The sequence below is a fragment of the Haliotis rufescens genome, unplaced genomic scaffold, assembly GCF_023055435.1.
Source record: "Haliotis rufescens isolate VD_foot unplaced genomic scaffold, xgHalRufe1.0.p SCAF_7, whole genome shotgun sequence".
NCBI lineage: Eukaryota > Metazoa > Mollusca > Gastropoda > Lepetellida > Haliotidae > Haliotis > Haliotis rufescens.
Window position 1 is genome coordinate 49503000 of NW_025964361.1, and position 21252 is coordinate 49524251.

General features: G+C 40.5%; 1 protein-coding gene across 1 annotated transcript; it reads left to right on the forward strand.

The window, feature by feature from the left end:
• The first annotated feature begins 7 nt into the window (after positions 1-7).
• On the forward strand, positions 8-19689 carry LOC124110476 (zinc transporter 9-like). Its single transcript, XM_046469857.2, has 18 exons — positions 8-79; positions 1361-1499; positions 2545-2796; positions 3530-3629; positions 4706-4798; positions 6285-6355; positions 6716-6813; positions 7665-7720; positions 8610-8712; positions 9383-9438; positions 10236-10371; positions 11501-11540; positions 12289-12360; positions 12743-12953; positions 13397-13459; positions 14374-14500; positions 15567-15680; positions 16328-19689. The coding sequence occupies exons 2-18, from the start codon at positions 1385-1387 to the stop codon at positions 16370-16372; spliced, it is 1752 nt and encodes a 583-aa protein (XP_046325813.2). The 5' UTR covers positions 8-79; positions 1361-1384; the 3' UTR covers positions 16373-19689.
• The last annotated feature ends 1563 nt before the right edge of the window (positions 19690-21252 follow it).

Genomic DNA, 21252 nt, shown 5'->3' on the forward strand with positions numbered 1-21252 from the left:
AAATATATTTATAAACAAAGATGGTTTCCCTAACGTGCAGGGTTATATGATGTGAAGAATTAGTTTGACTGCTGCAAAGGTAACTGTCAGACAATGTTTGAAGTGATCAATGGTGATGGATAAACTTAGCTGCTTGTTAAATTTGTAACGACTATTACTGTTGTCTGCATGTCTATCAAGGTGACACTGACAGAAGGAATGTCAACTGCCACTGCCGGATCAGACATCACCTGACAACCTTGGTTAGCAGAAGCGGATCAGTGAACTGCCAGTGGGGAAAATAATAAATGACATAATAAAGTAGAATAAATTAATAACAGCGCTTTATAGTTGTTAATCAGTCATTTCATTAGTCGTTCATAAATATCCAAGAAGTTACAGGCATAACATATAAGTTATAGATTTTATCAATATGTTCTTTTTTTTCGAGGTGATCATGATCAGTATGGCAGTTGACATTCGTATTATCCATCTTTAAACCTGTATGATATGGAGATAATTAATACATTGTTTAAAAATATGGCTCTGAATCATAAGCATGTAGAGTTAAAAGTTGCGATGCACCATCAAGGTACCCTTGCATTGGCCTGGACACCTAGCCGAGAGCCACAATGTGGTCCGACAGTCAAGACACTACCCTACAATATGTCTTGACTGTTTAACCCAATCACAGCTCTCGGCTACCAGACACCTATATATCTGCCTTGTTTGTTAGATGCTGTTAATATAGTGGCATGTGAAAACATGACAGTTTTAAAAACAGGATGATGAGGCTAAAAATAAGCAGTAGAAATGATGCTGCTTGCATTTGTATGGTTTAATGTTATTAAGCCTAAAAAATAAATAATTGAAAAGCAAAGCAATTAATGCAAATCAAACTTGGACATCAACTTTAAAAACTAACTTGAAAATAGAAGTTCCACAATCGCATGTGGTAACCTCATGAGTGACATCCATAAGTGCCACATTTCAACAAACACATAGTATTTTTCATAGTCATTGCTAACTAAACACATAAATTATATATAAGGAATGAGCTCGTGCACATCTCTTGCAGAAATGGCTGAATGTGTCCAGAAAAGTGCGTTCTTGCCTTAATTACATATAAACCTAAATATATAAAAGCAATCATGCTGAGCATGATAGAAAGGAAGCTTGGTGAAAGGTAGTGTGGACAGTAGTTATCCTCATCATTTCTGGCACACTGACATTAACTAAAACATATGTCAACTAGTTGATGATACAGGTTTTCTTAAGTATCAGATGAAATATGCAGAATACAAGGAGCATGCACCTGTTCATGAATTGGTGATAAAAGAGATCAGCCTTCCACCAACCAGATGTTTCATTTATCCAACAGGCTCAACCTCATAACAGTCTGAAGATGTTGCGACCGCTGTGTCATGAGGCACAGTTGTTGTTGCACCAGGCTCTGCGATCTCAGCTGAGAGTTGGTGTGGGGCTTCAGCAGCGAATGGTTTCTCATCACTTGTGTAGAGGTGAGGAGGCTGAGATGATCACATCTTCTTAACCAACACTACTGATGATACTGATCTGATAGTCAGGGTTGCAGGTTCATTTATGTGGTTTATTGAGTTTATTTTCAGTCCGTCAGCGTTAACTCTTTGGAAGGGATATGTTGCTTTATTTCCTCGGGTGTTTCCTCATCAGTCTTGTAGATCACCTTAACATCTCCAATTTGAGCATGTGTCATCAAGACTTAAAATTTCGTCAGTCAATTTGTGCATCTGTGATTGGGTCTGTAGTTGGTCCAACTGTCCATTTCCATTACTACCACTGAAACTTTACATCCCTTTTTCCTCAAATCCTCTGAACCTGTCAATGTGATTTTCACGTATCACATTCTTCATGCACTAAGCTACAAAGAAGTAAAAGATTTGGTCTGTCATGCTGATCTACCTTGTTTGCTGGTCAAAGATGCACTGCTTTTGATCGTAAATTTTCAGACAGTTTTCATGTAATGTTCTTGCCTCCGTGTTCTAGTGGTAGAGAGTCTGCCCGATGAGCGGAATGTCGGGGGTTCGATCATCGGCCATATCATACCAAAAGAAGTTAAAAGAATGTACTTGTTGTTACCCTGCCTGGCGTTTTGCATTAAGGGGCTGGAAATAGTACTGGTTGGCTCAGAGTCAGTATAATGTGTCTGAGTGGGGTATTCATGTTACACTGCAGAATGGTATCTCAGTGGGCTAGCACCATAAAATCGGCATTAGTCTGGACTGGTACAAGCAGCACACACATACATACGTGTGTGCTTGCAGGTTGCTGTATAAGTGCAATGATCTTGAACGCGACACTAAACCCCATTTCACCTCACCTCACCTCACCTCACCTCATGTACTGTTCATGTTTTTGGTGAGAATAGTAAGTGAAGAAGGGGAGCATCCAGTAGGGTTACCATGGTTACTGTGATGTAGCAATCTTCTAAAGTTCCAGTGTCTACAGGCAAACAAACATGAGAAAACTTCTATCAACAGTCAATGCCATCTGAACCACAAAATGCAGTTGTTATATTACATTTAGATTGTCAACGTCAGTTCTCCACAACACGCAAATACATCAAGAAAATCCAGGGCACCTGGTCCCAGACTCTTGCCAACCTTGCACGCCAGCTGAGCTCGAGCACAGGAAGCAAGGATGGACCATCCGAACCGGGATCTTCTCAGCCCAAGATGGCTGCCCCCGCTGCGGGAGCCCAAACCCCATTGTCTAGTCCAAAGTCTCTCGATGGCTCAGGGGATACAAAGTCATCACAATCACAGAAGGTTTTAAAAGGTAAAGAATTGTGCATGTTGTGAACAGAACACCAGTTTTGGTGTGGAATTTTCAGGTGTGAAAAACAATGTGTAGATACTAAACTGAAAGGGATTTTGAAATGTCTTTGTTTACCGTTTCCCATGTTCAACTCCCAAATCACTTTAAGGAGTATCGAGCTCAACTTGGGCTACGTGATGCCTAGTGGTCATAGTCATGATAGTGGTAGGCATGTTTGGGCTATCAGAGCTCCAGATAAGCTGCGTATCTGCGTGAAATACGCATCAGAAATGCAGAAATACGCAGTTAAATATATTCCAAGCGTATCAAATACGCAACGAACATTACAGATACGCTACAAAAATAATATTTGTGCGTATCATCAAAATATTGTGAAGTAACCCTGCGTATTCGATTAGCAAATCAGCAACTTATTTTGAAATTATAAACGGGCATTTCGTCAACCTTGCCAAACTTCACGATGACAGTAACAGAAATTTGAATACGCAGATAGAATTACTGATACCCAATGATTTTAAAATGCATGGGTAAAATACCCACAACACCAAAAGCTTATCTGGAGCTCTGGGCTATTCATTTTATTGAAGTGTTTCTCCCTGGCTGAGAGATCTCAATTGTGGTTACATTTCGGTTCCAACAACAAGAGATTGCATTATATAAAATAAGGATAAGTATATAAATATCAAATATATCAGATATTAATAATTATGGCTGTGTAATTGTTTACCTGTAGTTACGCCCCGAGCAAGGAAAAAGTCCATCGACTACAGCTATACCGGCAATATCTACATCCTCCCCGTCAGAGCCATGAATGAATACCTCCTCAAACCAAGGTGAGTAAACAACATGATATACCGTATTCGACATAATAAGCGCCCAGGGCGCTCTCAAAGTTAGAAATAGGGGGCTCTTATTAGAATATTATTTTGGTGAAAAACAACAGAGTTGAAAGATCGTAAATTTCGTGGTTTATGCTAACAGCCTGAAATGTTTATATACGACAGATATATTTTATCCAGAATTTAATTTCCCATAATTATGAATGCATATAACATGCGTATTATACACGAATATATAAGTCCTGTGTACATTGATCAATCGGAAGGGGTGCTAATTGGGATTGTACGCTAGCCAATATATTAGAAAATATCGCAGTGGGCGCTTATTAGAGCGGGGCGCTTATTACGTCGAATACGGTAGTTGTAGGTGTCGTTTGTAAAGAAATTCTGGGAAATACAGAATTGATCTTCTGTAACCTGTGCTTGTTGTAAGAGGCGACTAATGGGATTGGGTGGCTAGACTCGCTGACTTGGTTGATGTCCGTTATTGTGTCCCAATTGTGAGGTCAATTTTCGTGAAGTCAATCACTGGATTCTCTGGCCCAGGCTCCATTTGTATTTTTTTTATTTACAGACCCCCATCATATAGCTCGAATATTGCTGAGTGTGGCTTTAAACAACAAACAAAGAGACTGTAATGAAATTCATGTAAATAAACATGAGATACATTAGGCTGTCTTCGTCTTCCATCCATGTTGATATGGCTACCATGGTTACAAGAGTTGTGAGGGGCGGTCGGGTAGCCTAGTGGTTAAAGCGTTGGATCGTCACGCCGAAGACCCGGGTTCGATTCCCCACATGGGTACAATGTGTGAAGCCCATTTCTGGTGTCCCCCGCCGTGATATTGCTGGAATATTGCTAAAAGCAGCGTAAAACCATACTCACTCTACCACTCCGCTCTACAAGAGTTGTGTAAATATGTGCACTAGATAACTGGACCAATCTGTCTCTTGTAATTGACACTTGAAAAGATTGTCTTTTCTCATTTATGTATACATGGTATAAGACTGCCAGTACCATCTTTGTTGTCCTCATGTCTGAAACTAAGTATTTGTCATTTCTTATCCAGTGATCTCGATGAGCTGCCAAAGTACTCACGGCGGAGTCCTTATGAGACAGGGCCAAAGATTGTTGTTTATCTGCGCTCGGACGTGGAAGATTTGTGAGTTTTGGAGTTAGCTAATCTTGTATTTATCCAAACTGCTATATTTGACTGTGAATGATTTTGTAAGTATTGTTTGTCATCACCAGGTAATACTGTTCTTGTTTGCTTAACGCCGCGATATGACTGGAATACTGTTAAAAGTGTCATTGAACCCAACTCACTCACTCACTCTTGTTTGCTTAAAGCCCCATCTGCGGTAGGAACTACCGCACTCCAGTGGGCGGAGCTTATACGAGTGATCTGACAGGTCAATATGACGTCATGATAACACACACATTTCATTGGTTATTGCGTAAACGGGTGACGTCATGTAAACACCCACCCACGTGGACCGTTTGACAACAAGGACGTAAGTTTTAATGGTAATAAATATCTATCAAACGATTCCAGTTGTTGGTCCCCCAGTGGTTGCCAAGTCCGGTGCTTGTACAAGATTTGCCCTGATCATAATTTTCTTAGTCTGCCAGCACTTTTCAATCTGTTATCAGTACAGATACCAGCATTCACGTATTATTACATTTCACAATTATAAAATATCCATCTGTTGATGTACTGCCCATTCTTGTAGTTGTATTTTGAGAATAACTAACAGTCTTCATGAAATTTCACATCATCTGACTGAGTGAATGAGTGATGTAAAATACAAGCCTTTGTACAAATAATCTGTGCTTTTTTAATTTTATGTAGGTTATTCTATGTATTACTCTTTGTCATTTTAAGACAGAAAATGAAGAAAAATGCTTGAAATGTCAACCCTCCAATGTATACAAGAGAATTTCACTTAACATGATGAAGATTATTGTTCAGTTGTGATGTCTTGAACAATGGATAACGTCCTAACATATTGTTCTCAAAAATGAAACTACTCATTAAGATCCAGGTTAGAATTGGTTTTGAGCAACCCATGCTTGTCGTAAGAGGCGACTAACATGATTGGGTGGTCAGGCTCGCTGATTTTGTTGATGCATGTCATCGTTTCCCAATTGCATGGATCGATGCACATGTCAGTCACTGCATTTTTAGACTCGATTACTTACAGACCGCCATCAAAAAGCTGGAATATTGCTGAGTGTCACGTTAACCAACAAACAAACAACAATAACAATAGTGAAGCAGCATGACATCATAACGTTTCAACTGACCAATCGGGGCAGTCGGGTAGCCTAGTGGTTAAAGCGTTCGCTCGTCACGCCGAAGACCCGGGTTCGATTCCCGACATGGGTACAATGTGTGAAGCCCATTTCTGGTGTCCTCCGCCGTGATATTGCTGGAATATTGCTAATACAGCGTAAAACCATACTCACTCACTCACTCACTCATCTGACCAATCAGCATGCAGAATGTTGAAAATCACTGAAATGCAAATGTAAAATTACCATGAAGTTGTGACACCCGATATTTCTACTGTTGGGCCAATGTGTGCACTATTGGATGTGACGCGTAGACTAGTTGTGGTATACCGTGTGTGTGTTGGCCTCCACAGGGCCGGGAGAGTGTGGGGCAGCCTGGACAAACTGAACAAGGAGAAACACAAGCTGCTGCAGGGGGACCGATGTGAGTGTAGAGCTGACGTGGAGACTTACAACTTCAACATTACTGCAGTCCATTCATTATGCATCACTAGTTATAGTCTGAATTTCTGTTAGTCTACTTCCAAGGTTTTAGGATCAAGATGAATCTGAAAATAGCTACATAATTACATGTTTATAAAGTGTATTCATCTTATTGCCGCTTAATTACATGTTTATAAAGTATATTCATCTTGTATGTAAGCCATAAGGAGTTATGTAAAAATTAACTATTTGGTAAATTTTATGATTTTTTAAATGTCCAATTGTTGACTAATATGTCAGATGTAAGAATTAACCTATTTTAGAAACAAGATTTAAGAGTTGTCTCCCCTTGTACATCTAGATGACGTGTTTGAGATGCGGCGCCTCATTGACCAACACAAACTACGAGTAGCAGCCATGTCAGAAGATCGACCTCCCACTGACAAAAATTACACAGTCGTTAGTCTCCTTTTTTCCTCCTAATCCTCCCTGTCACTTACTCGTTTCTGTTGTAATTGTGCAGAGTTGTGTCCCTTGGCTGAGCTAGGATCTGCTGGTCATGGGTCCTAATCCCAAAGTATCAGTTATGATTCCCATGGTTGCGGGTTTCACCTCAGTGGCAAATGTCTACAACCTGTGTCATTGTTTGGCTAACTTTAAGAACTTTATTTTCCTTTTAACAATGGGTGAGTTTGTTTTATGCTGTTTTTAGCAATATTCTAGCAATATCACAGCAGGGGACACCAGAAATGGGCTTCACACATTGTAGCCATGTGGGGAATTGAACCCAGGTCTTCGGCGTGACAGGCAACCCCACCGCCCCTTTCCCTTAACAATAAGTGAGAGTGAAAGTTGCATAGTAAACAGAATTAAATCTACTTGAGTAACATCATTGAATACACAATGATCATGTTAAAGGGGGACTAGGCTCGGACAAACTGACGGTACCAGCACATTTGATCCAAGTTGTTCAGACAGCACTTTCTTTGCCACTTGAATATAATTTTAGTATGTATATCAATGAAGCTGATAATGATTTCCCTAATTACACAGAGACAATGTGTAACTTCCACACAGGGCATAGTTTCATTGTTGAGACCTTGACTAAAAACTGCCAAAAGACTGTGAGCGTAGTCCCTCTTTAGTACAATGGTTACTTACTAATACTGTACCTGTGTGGATGTTGTCCACCTCCACTCCAGTGGGAGATGCTTGTATGTCTGTAAGCCTGGTAACACTAAATACTGCTGCTTATGTAAATATTTAGGTTGTGTACAGTTGGTAGGATTATTTATTTATTTATTTTTCAGAGGGAAATATTTTTGGAGAGTGGCACAGGAAGAGTTGTCATGTCAGCAATTTTTGTGTAAGTTTCAGGATAATTTTGTCGTCTTCCTGCCCTTTTTATTCAAGTTCTTGAGTCCCCTCTCATATTTGCTTGTTGTAAGAGGCAAGCTAAATGGATTGGGTGGTCAGACTGGGTGATTGTGTGGACGTTGTTCATAATATCAATCACAAGTTTGTCCAATCTCATTAAAATCAGGTCTTAGTTTTCGCTACCGCTATACAAAGATCTGAGGACATCCCATTACGGGTCACGTCAGAACGACCTTTCGGGACTTTGACCGACCAATGAAATGATTGACAAGAAATCGACATGGGCCAACCAGAAGGCAGCTTTCTCGAGCTTTACGACCCTAGTTTGAAACTGGTGACTACATGTCCAAACATATTTTGACGTATTCTCGATTAAAAATTAAAAACGGATTAAAAGAACATTCTGGAATGGCTTCTAGATGTCCTAGATTGTATGGATATAATCATAGAAACCCGTAAGTGTTGTTACCTCTGTTAAATCTTTCGAGGTTGCATGATTAGAAAACACATTCCAACTGTCACTTTCATGATCTGGTAAGCGACGTTCTGATTGGTTGGATGAAAGGTTGTTCTGACGTGACCCGTAATGGGATGTCCTCAGATCTTTGTTTAGCGTTAGCGAGAACTAAGATCTGATTTTAATGAGGTTGAAGTTTGTCTGTCCAAGGCTCAATGATTTACAGGCTGCTGTGGTATTGGCAGTGACCACATCATAATCTTGAGGCTCTTGAGAGTGATGTTAAAAAAATAATTTCAACTGTTTTGAGATAAGCATGAGATAATAACATTTTGTTCAGATTTTAGTCTTCATACTGATCATGCAGAAAGGTTCTGTCTAGACTTGCTACAGCTAACATCATCTATTGTTGTGTTTTCAGTAATGCTTTGAACAGCCTGATAAAACTTGTAGCATGGATCTTCACAGGCTCACACAGCATGTTCTCAGAAGTCATTCACTCAGTGGCCGACACAGTCAACCAGGTAGGCAAATATTGCTGTCGATAATCCCCACATCGTCAATACTGTCAACCAGGTAGGGAAATATTGCTGTCGATAATCCCCACATCGTCAATACTGTCAACCAGGTAGGCACATATTGCTGCCGATTATCCCCACATCGTCAATACTGTCAACCAGGTAGGCAAATATTGCTGTCGATTATCCCCACATCGTCAATACTGGGCATGTTCCACAAAGTTATCTTAACGTAACGCTGTTCTGATCTTAACTCACATACTTTTAACATAGACTTTAGACAGTTATGTTCTGAGATGGAACCGTGGAAGGTAAGTGTTGGTGTAAGTGATCCCACATATCAGGGCCCACTTGCACAAAGCGATCATAGCGCTAAGACTATTGTAAGCCTATGCTAAAGTATGGGAGTTACGATCATCTTAGCGCTAAGATCGCTTTGTGCAAGTGGGCCCAGGTGTTTTACACAGTCTTTTTGGGTAATGGCCTCTGTAAGTAGTTGGTACGACTTCAATGGAAATGCTGTATTCGTGTTTCCTGAGCTTAATGTTAACATCCAATGAGCTATGCTGTAGACTAATGCAGGGATAAAATGCACCAACAAGTTATAGTTGAATTTGTCAGTTGTGATTAGGGTCATCAGGTCTACGATGTCTCGAAAATATAATTTCCTATTCAGGTTATCCTGGCCTTCGGGCTGTACCACTCCATGCAGAAGCCAGACTCCGACCACCCGTAAGTAGGATATAAACATCTAAAACCTGCATCACTTCGGGCTTTCCTCCAACATCAAGCCGACACGTCGTGGTATAACTGACAAACTGGTCAAATGGGCATCAGACCAAACTGGTGAACTCACTCATGAACCTATGATGTCACCATAAGATATCAAGTTTCAAATGTCAACTGCATGTAAGCTAGTGAGTTTGGTTTAAAGCCTCTTTTAACACATTTATCGGTTATATCATGGTATGATCATCTGATTTGGGAGAAAAGCCGGACATGATATTTTTTTTCTTCGGTGAAATACATGATGATGAAACACTCTCAGAGGTCTTATGCAGATCCAACAACTGCTGGGACCTCCCAGGGACATTGAAACTTAGGGACTGGTCAATTACTTTAAGGGGGCGAGATTGGTGAGAACTGTGTCTAATTTTGCTGACACCCCCCATCCCATTTATGCATCACCCTTGCATGACCCCCACCCTATACTAAATGACCAGTCCCAGAATAATGTTCTAATGTTATAAGGGGCGGTCGGGTAGCCTAGTGGTCAAAGCTTTTGCTCGTCACGCTGAACACCGGGTTCAATTCCCGACATGGGTACATTGTGTGAAGCCCATTTCTGGTGCCCCCCGATGTGATATTGCTGGAATATTGCTAAAAGTGGCGTAAAACCATACTCACTCACTCTTAGTTATGATCCATATCTTATTTATTTTAAAAGATAGAACTGTGTCATTTTTTCACCTTTTTTTTTTACTCCCAGTCAGATGACTGTAGCTACATCCCTGCTTTGTCTGTTGCAGGTATGGGTTTGTCAACCTGAGACATATTTCATCCCTGATCAGCGGTGTGGGCATCTTTTGTCTGGGTTCAGGCCTGTCCTGTTACCATGGCATCCAGGGTTTTCTCCATCCAGAACAGCTTGGCTCTATGTACTGGGTACGTCTATGTTCAGGCTGTCTTGAAACAGTGTGCCTGATGTTTGTTTGAAGTAATGAAGAATGCATGAGAATCAAGACCATGACGAAGCGGCAAGTTGTTCTACTTCTGTAATCAACAGATTTGAGAGATTACTCTAACTTAAACCTTGTTGTGGTTCATATATAATTTCTCTAGCACTGTGCGTAATGATCTACTTGTTAAAATGCAAGTTCAGAATGGCCAGTGAATTCCTGGCTCAGAATCAACTGCAACAACAATGATGTAATGATCTAATCATAATCATTGAAAATTCTATCTTCTGTCAGTGCATGGGTTGTATAACATATATAACATGTATAAGGCACTGTAACTCTCTGTTTTGAGTTATGTCCCTTAGTTGTGCCAGGGTGGGATGGTTGTGAGTCAGCATCATGCTGATGTGTTTTTCTGAAGTGGTAAACACTTACAATCAGTGTTCGAAATAACACCTGCCCATTTGTCACAATAAGCTGCACGTATAGAATGAGGGCCTGAAGAGTTTAGTCCGGGCCTGCAGCTTCTAAAGTCTAGGGGTCCTGATGGCAGCCTGGTATTTTCTTTGTATTTCAGACACTGCCTACAATCAATCCATTTCGCCTTTCCTCCCACATCATGCTCTGAAAAAACTGAATTATTATCCATAGTGAAGTCAGCTCACATTGTTTACAAAAATGTACCCTGGCCAAAAATCAAAATCTGGTCATATAGACATATACCCTGTGTGACTACTGCATATCGCTGAAGCCATTGGAAGATTTAATTTGATATGTGTGCATCCAGTTCCTTTATTGTCTTCCAGACTGTGGATAAATCAATCAGGTCATACTTTCCTATAAAATCCATATCATATTTTCTTGCAATTATATATTCCCGCAGCATGGAAAAATTTCTAGTACCAGTGAAACTTTAACAAGGATCAGCTGAATCAGGTGTCAATAAGCTGCCCTGGGATTAAATAAGTTCATCTTCATCTAGATATAGAAAAATATAGAAAAATAAAGAAAATTCAGCATAGTGTTCAGAGTATTTCAATGAATGTGTCCATTTTTGCAGTCCAGCAGCATTAGTTGAGTACAGTAACCATATTATGTTCTTGATTATATTCCAGGCTCTTGGGACTTTAGCAGCTGCCTTTGTTTCTGAAGGAGGTGAGCCTACTTGACATTAACTTTTGCAGACAACATAAAAACAGTACGTGACTGACAATATTCAGTGGTCAAGGGTGATTATGGCAATTGGAGTAGTGACTGGTGTTAGGGTACACAGATCAGGGACCAGCAGTGAAGAACAACTCTCAGCTGGGAAATTGTTCATCATCATGCTTGCATTATTCTATCAACCAGTGGGCTCAAGCTTCTTTTCTTACTATAGTACCTCCATAGTCTTGCAAACTAGGGTGAAACCCTATTCAATCACTTGACTCAGAGTAAATATGGCACGAACGAATCAGCAAAAGTCTGTTTCGGTCATGTTGGTAATGAGTAGGCTCGTCTGTAAAAGTGTCTGATATCTTGTCCACAGTATCTCAGGCAGAGTGACTCATGAATTTAATAGTCCTGAAAAGATCCGGGTAGAAAATAGGTCCTCAGCAACCCATGCTTGCCGTAAGTGGCTACTATGCTTGTCATATGAGGCGACTAACGGGATTAGGTGATCAGGCTCGCTGACTTGGTTGATGCATGTCATCGTATGCCAATTAAGTAGATCGTTGCTCATGATATCAATCCCTGGATTGTCTGGTATAGACTCGATTATTTACAGACCGCCGTCGTATTGCTGGAATATTGCTAAACAACAAACAAACAAACATGAGTATGATACATGGGGGTTAAGCAGCAAGGATCAACATTGGGTAGAGTGTGTGTATTGGAAGTACAGAAGGTTATTGTGTTTCAGCAACGCTGCTTGTGGCTGTGAACCAAGTGAGGAAGAAAAGTCGAGCCAAGAACATGAGGTTCTGGCAGTATGGTAAGTAGGATTGGGCATCATGTGGCTTTCTTAGGTTAAAGGACAATTTAAAACTCCTGTATATGAGAGTTTACTGCATCATGATCACTGATAATGACAACAGGATTCTTACTAGTTCAAAAATTGATACCACATCTGTCACAAAATATTAAATTGACAATTTGGTATCAGGATTACTAGATTATGGATCATAACATGTTCGAAGCATCATTATATTTTTCTGACTTTTTCATCTGTGTCAGGGTGACACCCAAACACTGATACCAAGATATCCAAGATGCATTCCAAGTCTGTACAGCAGATGTTACCGAAGACGTAAAGTTCTGTTGACAAGGCTGGTGCATTCCGAGTCTAATTTCTGTGTGACCTGCCCATGTTTCAGTGCAGGGTGGGTTTGACCCCAATGTGAACGTGGTGCTGCTCGAGGACCTCGCTGCCGTGGTCGGGGTAGGCATAGCAGCGGCATGCATGGGCATCACACACTACACCGGCAACCCCTTCGCTGACTCCCTCGGCTCCATGTTGATTGGTGGCCTTCTCGGGGTGGTTGCTACGTTTATTATCACCACAAACACAGAAGCTCTGGTTGGCAGGTACTGTAGAGTTTGTATCCTTTGAGATGTCTGTGATGTGAAGTTGATTTGATTCAATACTTTTAATAGCTGATTGAGGGGATTATTATCCCCCGCCACAAAGTGGTAGGGGGATCAAGAAATGGGTGCTATCCATATGCCCTTCCGTCCATCATGTTTTGTTTCTGGAGCAGAACTCAAAAGCCATGAGAGATATCTTAACCAAACTTGGCACACGGATAGGTGCAGTTGTGAACTAGTACCTTTTGATAGTTTGGGATTTTTGAAAATCGGTAGTGTTCATTTCCAGAGCAGATCTTGAAAACTGTACAATATTTCTCACCTTGCACACAACTGGACATGTCAAATATTGGGCGGGCATATGATTATTTCACTCTTGTTTCATAATTTCTTTGTAACTGAGACTGTCTGGCTTGCTTGATGTTGTGTGTTTCTGCTCGCAGGTCCATCCCACAGACACTGAAGCAGCAGATTAGCCAGGACCTGGAGAGTGACCGCATGATTAGGTGGGTGTCATTTCATAATTAGATAGGTGTTATCTCATGATTAGGTTTGTCTTATCTCATGGTCAGGTAGGTGTTATCACATGGTCAGGTGGGCATTATCACATGATTGGGGAGGTGCTATGTCATGGTCAGATAGCAAGCCCCTCACAGCGATAGCCCGTTCCCAGAACTCTCAATACTATCGCTGCCACCAGTCAAAACTCCCTACTGTGATGGGTGGCGACAACCCTGCTTGGAGTTATGTTTATTAACAAGTGGCGACTGTCTTGACGCCGAATACACTTACCCCTGCTAAATTACTTTCTTTGTTTGTCAATTTGAATTCTATTTCATTAAAACTATCATGTAATTGATGTAGTAAGAATGTAAGGGAGAAGTTGATTTTCTGTTAGTCTGCAATCTCGAAGCAATCTGATTATACAAACAACAAAGTAATTTCATCTGGAAAACATGGTCCATCGTAAACCTTTCCAAAATGAACTATCATGGCATTCACAAAGACATAAACAAAAGTATAAATGTTACTACATTTGGGGTTAGAGGGTAAATTTCAAGATTCTTGTAATGGCTGCGCACCACACTAGTGGCAGCAATGTTACCGAGAGTGTAGCGAAGGTGTTACACACTGGGAAGGAAGTTGGGTCAGATAGGTGTTATCACATGGTCAGGTGGGTGTTATCACATGATCGGGGAAGTGCTATATCATGGTCTGGTGGGTGTTATAACTTAATGAGATGGGTGTTATCTCATGCTTAGGGAGGTGTTCTTACATGGTCAGATGGGTGTTATCACTTGATTTGGTGGATATCAGCACCATATCAATTTGACGCTAGTATGTATTTAGTGTTTGTGAAGCTACTTGCCTCAGATGCACATAACATTTGATGTGAGACCAGTTGCTCTCCCTTCTGTAGGTCGCTTCATGATGTGAAGGCCACTGACATGGCCGGCCAGGTGAGGTTCAAGGCTGAGGTGGACTTTGATGGAAGGGAGATAACTCGTGCATACCTTTACAAGCTGGACCTGGAGCAGCTGCTTGCAGTGCGTTCTCTTTGCAGTGTTAAAACTTGATATGAAAATTATCTTTAGAATTCAGAAAACTGTGTTACCGAAAACATTCGATGTAGTGTGGTTTTATCATTCCTGTTGAAATTGGTTTAAAATCGTCTTCCATGCACTTGTTAGAGGTGAAACGATACAACAAGGTCACAATACAAATAGTATCACATTACAAAGGTCGCGATATGATACGTATCACGATATGCATATTTATGTCAAATTGTGTGGAAATGTCTTGACTATAAATATTTTACAAAAGGAAAAGCTAGCTGTAGACACGTTCGTTGTGGCTATATTTTCAGTAGTGAACTTAATTCCAACATATTTTGCAATTTATTTTACTGACAAAAACCAGGTTATCGTCTTGTATCGATACAGAATAAAATGTATCGTGTATTGTATCGACGCATGAAAACTAGCGATGCACAATGCACCAATGTATCGTTTCACCTCTGGCACTTGTTTGAAAAAAATGTCTGTAAAACGAGGAATTATTGTCAGTTAGACGTAAGCTGTGCTCACATGGCAGAGTTACATCCGTTGGCTGCTGTGGCTAGCTTCATGGGTTCACAGATTCTACCCCATTACGATGCTTGATAGTCAGCACCTGTATTTACTGGACCAGTGCAGATCCGGGATAGAATAGGGCTTCAGCAACCCATGCTTACCGTAAAAGGTGACTATGCTTGTCGTAAGAGGTGACTAACAGCATTGGGTGGTCAGGCTCGCTGACTTGGTTGATGATGCATGTCATCGTATCCCAATTGTGTGGATCGATGCTCATGATGTCAATCACTGGATTGTCTGGTTCAAACATGATTATTTACAGACTGTCGTCATAAATTTGGAATATTGCTGAGCAAAACAAACAAACAAAAACAAACAAACTGTATTTATGGGGTACCCAAGGTGGTAAGATATTTAACCTGCATCACATGGGGCTTTCCACCCACATCATGCTGACACAATGTGATACAAGTGAACCACTGATCTGCTAGGTGTGTAAAAGACGAGTCATGGTACAGTATTGTGTGTTTGGTGGCTGCAGGAGATGCGCGAGCTGCAGAAGGTCGAGGACGTGGAGGGCTTCATGTTGAACCATGGAGAGAAGATCATCGACCTCCTGGGGGAGGAGGTCGACAGGATTGAAAAGAAACTGAAGGTAACTATTGCCTGATACAAAGTGTCCACAGTGAACACAGTGAAGTTTTGGATAGATTCTGTACCCAGGAATTCAGCTCGGGTACCCTTTCCCTACATGGGTACATGTCTAAAGCCCATTCCTGGTGCTCCTCGTCGTCATATAGCTGCAATGTTGCTAAAAGTGGCGTAAAACCCAACTCACTCACTCTTGGAAATGTTCTAAAATGACCAGGGGGTCACGGATGACCCAGTCGTCTAAGGCCCCGCAATTCGCTGTGCAGAGTTGCCTCCCCTGGACACGCCAGAAACCTATGATTGTGGGTTCGAATCCCGGTTCACCCCGATTATGTTTCTAGGTTTGTCAGCACCATACCCGTGCTCGTGGGTTTCACCGAAGTGGTAAACGTCTGAGACCTGCATCACTTCGGGCTTTCCTCCCACATTAAGCTGACACGCCATGATATAACTGGAATAATGTTAAAAGCGGCGTTAAACCCATCTCACTCACTCACTCACTCTAAAATGACCAAGACATTTTTTTAGGAAAATCTCGGCTCTTTTCACATGTTTTTTCAACCAAATTGTCACATGTATGCTGAAATATCATGACTTTTATCAAATATATGTCATTCATTACGATATTTTCAAGACAAGCTCTGATTGCAGAAAACCCATCCCCAGTTGAGGCATGTTGACCTGGAGGCGTTATGAGACCAAGGGGAGATAATCTAGTCAAGAGTGGTTCAGCAAGAGGACTAGTGCAATCTTAGACCGCCCATTCCACAAAGCATGAAGCCAGTGACACATGTCGTACATGGTGCCTCCACCTGGTGCTTGTATCAATGGCACCACACTGATCCAGATGGGCACACTCACCTCAATCCCATAAGTCACCTCGGCCAGCGTTGGGGGCTGGGGGGAATTCGTATGGAACTACCAGTAGTTTCGGTCATGTGACGGTCACATGACAGAATACAATCTGTCTGCAATCTTGACACTAAATCAAATGTTGGAATTTGGAGAATTTTTTTTTCTCAAAATTAAATAATTCTTTGCCTTTCCTGGTAATTTGTGTGAATCATACGATAAGCTGTTTTATGATGTGTTATACAGCTTACTGCACAGGGATTTTGTGGTACAGAAGGCAGTGGTGTGGACAGTACACTGGGCTGTTCAAGGTGTGAAGTAGGCAGCCAAAACAGCAGAGTGGACCCAGAGAGATAGTGAGGGGACCACACTGTTGGAGAAGGTTCAGCTGATGAAATACTCCCTCACAATATACTTCAACCTGTGCCCACTTAGGCTAGGGGCACAGTCTTCATTTTAACTTTCTCAACAGCACCTTTTTCTTGTGAACTCAATGTTGTTTAGGGGGTATTTAAGATTGGATCGTCCAATTGGATGATTAAGGTGAGAGAACTCCTGACAAGGCAAATGACAACTTTAGAGGCTATCATGATAAATATTTATATCAGGACGGCTAACAACTGCAATATATGTAATATTTACCTGTATGCCAAATCCATGTGCCATAACTGTTGTGGTTCTCACTTTTGTGTTAAGTCTTGCTTTTGGATTTTCTTTTCATTCTTGATTCTCACAATGAAGGAGAAAAAACACAATACAGCACTGCAGGGAGAATAAACCACGAGGGGTACAGCTTATATGAGATATCAACATTGTGTATAGCCTCTTTGATGGTGTTGATAAAATGTACACGCTTTAAAAATATTTACCCTAAATTTTGATAATGATGACTCTCTCAATAGAATCCTACCTCGGCAATGTCGGACAAGTGCATTTTATGCACGTGTGTATTTCCTGTATATTCTCACAATCCTTTCGTCGATTAGCTGAAGCTGTTCTCCCAATGACAATCATCATATCTCTCCCGCTTCTGGATATGATCTTTCAGCCATCGTGTTTATCTGCGTGGCCCAGCTACATCTATGGGGAACAACTCACCAGATACTCCCCTCTCACAAATAACGTGTGCGCATGTTTGAATCTCCAGAAATTATGTCATGATAGAACACTGTTTTGGCATGAAATAAACCACACTTCATTGTTCTTTGCGATTTATCTCATTAGCTATCTTATATAGTCAGTTAATGCCATTGACTGGCGAAGATTTGCCTATACATGTATATGAATAAGAGATGTTATGCAGGGAGAATAACTGTTTATTACAAGGCAAGTAGGCTATTAGGTATATTTGTCAGTTCATGTCAGTTCTTGAACTATATGTAGGCTTTTGAAATAATCCTACTTTTTACTTTCAATCAAATCAGATTTTGTTATATGTATTGATCATTTGCACAGTTACCGTGTGATGGTAGTTGTTGTTCAAAGGACATGTAAGCATTTAAGGAGAGTTGTCGATCAGGATAGAGGACCAGTAGATGTCCACACAAGACTTTCATGAGCAAGTGCAGGGGCACTTCGGATGTTTGCCTTCTCCCGATACCCTTTTGCTGTGAAGGAAACATTTTGTAACTATTTCTGTGATTGAAGTGGCATTATCCAAGGTGGTTGTACGTCCCAAGGAGGTTGCTGTGGACATTGTGGAGTCTTGTATGTGATGTGAAGAGACTGTGCCTGCTATTTTAGGAACCATTCTGTTGCTAGTATACATGGCTTCATTGCCATGATCGTTGCTGTTTGTTATGGATGCACATCTACGCCAGTGTACATACAACTATGCATGACTAGAGTCCTCCCTAGCCTTGCTGCAGGGGTGGCAGTTAACCCTTCCTTCATATGGGTGGAGTGATCAATCTCAACATTCTCCTAATTCCATGAATGTTTGATCGAAATTATCTTGCAAAATTTTATCTCCATTTTGTTGTGTTTTGTTTATTTGTTTAACACTGAACACCACAATATTTCAGCTGCATGAAATCTGTAAATAACCACGATTCTGGACCAGACAATCCAGTGATGACATCTACGCAATTGGGATAAGATGACATGCATCAAGCAAGTCAGCGAGTCTGACCACCCGATCCCGTTAGTCACTCTTTTGACAAGCATGGGTTGCTGAAGACCAGTTCTAGCCTGGAATCATGGAGACATTCCATTGCTATACATGTATATACCCAGGACCAGTTCACAATCCTCTACATCACTTTGCCAGAAGCAGAATTTGTCTTGCAATTTAGTGTAATTTGATTGGATGGCTGTGTCATTTGAATCAGACTCAAAACTATAGTAGTGAATGGACTCAGGTACATGGAGTTAGCATCATGGAATGGAGATTATATACCCTGGATAATAGGAGATCATTAAGTGCTCCTTTCAGCTGATTTTGTGAAGTGAAGCTGCCATCCTAGTGGTAAAACAGACTAGCAAAGACTATACAGACAAAAGTACCGTTTGGTTAGTAGTGTTGAGGAATGTCATGCATTGTGATGTTATGTGCTATGTTCATTCCTGTGCCGCTGAAGTGCTTTATGTGTCTTCGTTAAGGCCAGACCAAGTAACTGTTTGACAGATTTTCTAACTGAATACGAGTGAGTGAGTAATTGAAATAACTCAAGAATTGACATTATATTTTGAAAATATTTATAGATAATCAGTGTAGTTGTTTTATTTTCCTCAGAAACATGAGTTAGAACAGCACTTATTTCACTATAAATATTTTTGGTGGACAGTTTTCTTTGAAATTTTTTTATTTATACTTATTGAAAACTTTGGATCATGGTTGATCTTGTCTGATCATTACAGCTATATCTGTATGTCATGACCTGTTGCCAGAGGAATTTTGAAACAAACCTTTCTTTTTTTCCCCAAACCACAAATGCATGTAGCTGTTTCTTAATTTTGTAATTTTATTAATTGATCTCGGTCTTGTATGACAGTTTCCCCTTTACTGATTGCATTTTTTATTTATTTTCTATACTATTAATGATGCTATGTATTATAAGTCTCCATGTGAAATGTGCTTGTTATGGAGTTTTAGCTTGTTGCCATGTCATATATCCATGTTGAAAGTCACCATACTGAGATACATAAAGGAGAGTACTGCATCATGTCTTTGTGTTATCATTCACCAAGTGGGGTAGCCTAGTGATTAAAGTGTTCACTTGTCACACCGGAGGCCTGGATTTGATTCCCCACATGGGTACTGACATGCAGTGGGTGTTTTAAAAAACGCAACAAATATTATGTGGCTGCTCTCTATCAAAGCATGACTGAACAGTGACAAGCCCAGGGACAGAGTTCACTGCGGCATGCCTTTGCGCACACAGCCGATGCGCCACATGTTGCTGTCCAGAACAACACCACACCTGAACAAATGGTGCGTTCGTGCGTTTGTTTTCAGTGTTTTGGAATGGTTTGACGCCTTCTGTCCAGGTACAATGTGTGCAGCCTATTCTGGCATTCCTCACCATGATATTGCTGGAATATTGCTAAAGCAATCTCATTAAAAGGACATCCCATTACGGGTCACATCAGAACACAAATTTTGACCGAACAATGAAATGATTGACTTTGGCCAATCAGAAGGCAGCTTTCTTGAGCTTTATGACACTAGTTTCAAACTCTTCGAAACATATTTTGACGTAATCTCGATTAAGAATTTTAAAACTGATAAGAAGAACATTCTGAAATGGCTTATAGATGGCCTAGATTGTATGGATATAATCATAAAACCCGTAACTGTTGTTCGGAATACCCCGTGTTAAATATATCGTGGTTGCATGATTAGAAAACACATTCCGACTGTCACTTTCACGATCTGGTAAGCGACTCTCTGATTGGTTGGATGAAAGGTCGGTCTGACGTGACCCATAATGGGATGTCCTCAGATCTTTGTTTAGCGATAGCGAGAACTAAGATCTGATTTTAATGAGATTGTTGCTAAAGCAGTGTGAAAATATACTCACTCAGCAAGTAGAATAAAGAATAAAGTATGACCAAGTACATTATAGCTAAAAGTATGTTTTTAACTAAGTACATTACAGCTAAAGGTGTGTTAACTGAACAAGTACATTACAGCTAAAGGTGTGTTAACTGAACAAGTACATTACAGCTAAAGGTGTGTTAACTGAACAAGTACATTACAGCTAAAGGTGTGTTAACTGAACAAGTACATTACAGCTAAAGGTGTGTTAACTGAACAAGTACATTACAGCTAAAGATGTGTTAACTGAACAAGTACATTACAGCTAAAGGTGTGTTAACTGAACAAGTACATTACAGCTAAAGATGTGTTAACTGAACAAGTCCATTACAGCTAAAGGTGTGTTAACTGAACAAGTCCATTACAGCTAAAGGTGTGTTAACTGAACAAGTCCATTACAGCTAAAGGTGTGTTAACTGAACAAGTACATTACAGCTAAAGGTGTGTTAACTGAACAAGTCCATTACAGCTAAAGGTGTGTTAACTGAACAAGTCCATTACAGCTAAAGGTGTGTTAACTGAACAAGTCCATTACAGCTAAAGATGTGTTAACTGAACAAGTACATTACAGCTAAAGGTGTGTTAACTGAACAAGTACATTACAGCTAAAGGTGTGTTAACTGAACAAGTACATTACAGCTAAAGGTGTGTTAACTGAACAAGTACATTACAGCTAAAGATGTGT

Coding starts and splice junctions, on each gene's coding strand:
- LOC124110476 (XM_046469857.2), top strand. CDS start 1,385: ATGTTGCGACCGCTGTGTCATGAGGCACAGTTGTTGTTGCACCAGGCT. Junction 1,500..2,544: donor TTCTCATCACTTGTGTAGAG/GTGAGGAGGCTG, acceptor TATTACATTTAG/ATTGTCAACGTCAGTTCTCC. Junction 10,372..11,500: donor AGCTTGGCTCTATGTACTGG/GTACGTCTATGT, acceptor ATTATATTCCAG/GCTCTTGGGACTTTAGCAGC.